Below are 2,735 nucleotides of genomic sequence, written 5' to 3' on the forward strand. Positions count from 1 at the left end.
GCGCAACCAAAACAAGACTTTAATTGGATGGTGCATTATTAAATTGCATCATGAAAACTCATTTATATTAAAATTTCAATTTGAAATGTACATCACTCAACAATCTGCTTAGTCTCTATTTTCCTACTTTAGAAAAAATGTAATTACATGTGGGTACAGAGTTTAATCTGAATGGGATCCCATCTGTGTTTCCGATGAGTTCATCCTCGACCGTTCTGCTTTGCTGTAAGACTTTGCTCTTTTAACCTCTAGACGACAGGCTCAGTAACTCACAAGCTGTGTGGCTGCAGCTCCTGTCAATCAGCGCAAGGGGCGGGACTTTACTGCGCAAATAAAATAAGGGCACAAGAGCGGAAACGCATACCTGCATCCGAACAGCAGCGATTTGTTAAAAGCAGGACCTTCCCAACACACCGGGCTTATGGCCTGCTGAATGTCTGCTGATAAAAATAGACAGTGGAAGATGGAGAGAACGAGAGAGAGAGACTTTAGGAGGTATAGGTTGGGAAAATAAACTAATCTCTTACATAAACGGGTCATTCCTATGCAGTACATTTTCATGTTCCCATCAGATGTGTTATACTGGATAATAAAACTCACGGTTTATATCCCATTAACTAACTGAAGCCAGTTCCTTGATGACATCATCCTCCAGGAAGTGACATCATTTTGGAGGGAAAACCGCTGCACAAACATCATCAATAGCTGGTGTGTGCCTTCCTAAACAAATCAGTTTGCTGATATCGATGACTGAAAAAAATGGTTAAAAGATAAAAAACTTGAAGTTGACTTTTATGAACATCCATTGTCACTGTGGAAATAATGATGTTATAAGTAATAAAGTTGAAGTATCTTCAAACAGTCATTTTTTTTAAAGATGCAGAGTAAAAAAAAAATGACCCCAATATCCATATAAACATGCAATTTATTCACTGCTGTTTTATCTAACAGGTGCTTCCTTTTTGCTCTGAAATCTCTCCCAGTAGGCGGGGTCTTCCTCTAGAAGGGGCGTGGCTTTAGACATAAGATAACTGAAACTCAACAGTGTGAACGAAAGGGGCGGAGCTTCACAAACAGTCCCACCGTCCTCCTATAATACAAAGTAGTATGATGTCATGAACTGTCTTGTCCTCTAAAATCGCGTGAAAAGTGTTAAACTCACTTCAGATGTGCTGATATCTGGTTTTCCCAGCGCCACAGCGACGTGATGATCTTTGTCCAATAAGCTCTCCTGAAAAACAGAAAAAAAGTCAATTATGAGTTATGTTTTCATATTTAATTATAATAATACTATAAAAATACTCTCTCTCTCTCTCATTCATAGTTTAGGGGGCAAACACTTTTTCACACAGGGCCATGTAGTTTTGGATTTTGTTTTCCCTTAATAATAAAAACCTTCATTTAAAAACTGCATGTTGTGTTCACTTGTGTTATCTTTGACTAATATTTAAATTTGTTTGATGATCTGAAACATTAAAGTGTGACAAACATGCAAAAAAATAAGAAATCAGGAAGGGGGCCAAAACTTTTTCACAACACTGTATATATATATATATAGAGTGAGAGAGATAGATAAATATAGACATAGACAGATAATTATAAAAATGTTCCATTTAAATATATATATAAAATGTTTTTGTTTTTTTTTATATATGCCTATACATATAATGGAAGTCTGTTTCCGCCAATGAATAAAAAAGGTAATTGCAATTTTTTTAATCACAGTTCTGACATTTTTTTTCAGATACAAATGCAGATTTCAAACTTTCTTTCTAGCCGTTCCGTCACAATTCGGACGTTTTTTCCCAGTTTTTTGGTTTCTGCTACTGAATATGCTGAATAACTTTTTTTTTCCTCAGTTGCGAGATGAAAAGTCCAGAGGAATGAAGAATGTGAGCTCTATCTAGGAAGTGAGAAGCGTCTGTGATCTGTGTCACGTTCACACGCTCTGACAGACACAGAGACCATGAGAAACACACACACACACACACACACACACACACACATCCGGCTGTCTCATGGGCTGAGAGGATGAACCTGTGTGCTGAATGAATAGTTAGTAATGCTGGTATATAAGACACACCTCAAATGTCCAGTCCTCTACTTCACTGTCCAGGTACATCTGTGTCTGCCGGTACACTTGCCCTTCTCGCATCTGATTGGGCGAGATGTGAAACTCCACCCTCTGCAGATCGAAGCCCAGCCCTGTGCCAATCGCTTTGACGAAGCTCTCCTTCAGCGCCTCGACGGACAGAAAAACAGACCAATCAGAGTTAATCAAGCCTCTGGATATATTCAGAATGAACTGCCTAAATAATTTACAGTGTCTATATGGAATACTAAAATAGTATATGAAACCAGTATGCAGTATGCAAGGAAAAACTGTACAAAGTAATGTTTACTTCGCTACATGGGCTAAATCTGACAAAACCTCACTTTTGAGACTGGTGGCGAGTTGTGGAAACACCAGTCACTTTTTTAGTTCTTAAAAAATTTAAAAATAAGAAATAAATTATCTTAATTACTTAATGTAATAATTTCTTAAACAGTATTATTAATAAAGTATTTGTAATTAGATATTATTATATATTAATGTTATGAAAAACACTAAAAATATTCACAAAATTAATTGTAAAAAATAACTATTAATGTAATATTTCATGAACATCAATTTTTTATTTATATATATATATATATATATATATATATAAAAAAAAAATTACAATTAGTGAATT

At 35.6% G+C, this 2,735-nt stretch overlaps 1 protein-coding gene across 1 annotated transcript in view; it reads right to left on the reverse strand.

Moving 5' to 3' along the window:
- Positions 1-917: 917 nt before the first annotated feature.
- Positions 918-2,735, reverse strand: part of aasdhppt (aminoadipate-semialdehyde dehydrogenase-phosphopantetheinyl transferase) — a 7,226-nt gene continuing 5,408 nt past the window's right edge. Inside the window, exons 5-7 of the mRNA XM_016462608.1 lie at positions 2,084-2,242; positions 1,163-1,231; positions 918-1,090 (exon numbers count right to left, since the gene is read on the reverse strand). Of these exons, the coding sequence (XP_016318094.1) occupies positions 941-1,090; positions 1,163-1,231; positions 2,084-2,242 (378 nt within the window). The 3' untranslated portion in view covers positions 918-940. The remainder of the gene's footprint in view (positions 1,091-1,162; positions 1,232-2,083; positions 2,243-2,735) is intronic.

The sequence above is a fragment of the Sinocyclocheilus anshuiensis genome, unplaced genomic scaffold (genome assembly GCF_001515605.1).
Source record: "Sinocyclocheilus anshuiensis isolate Anshui unplaced genomic scaffold, SAMN03320099.WGS_v1.1 scaffold48, whole genome shotgun sequence".
In the NCBI taxonomy this organism is placed as follows: Eukaryota; Metazoa; Chordata; class Actinopteri; order Cypriniformes; family Cyprinidae; genus Sinocyclocheilus; species Sinocyclocheilus anshuiensis.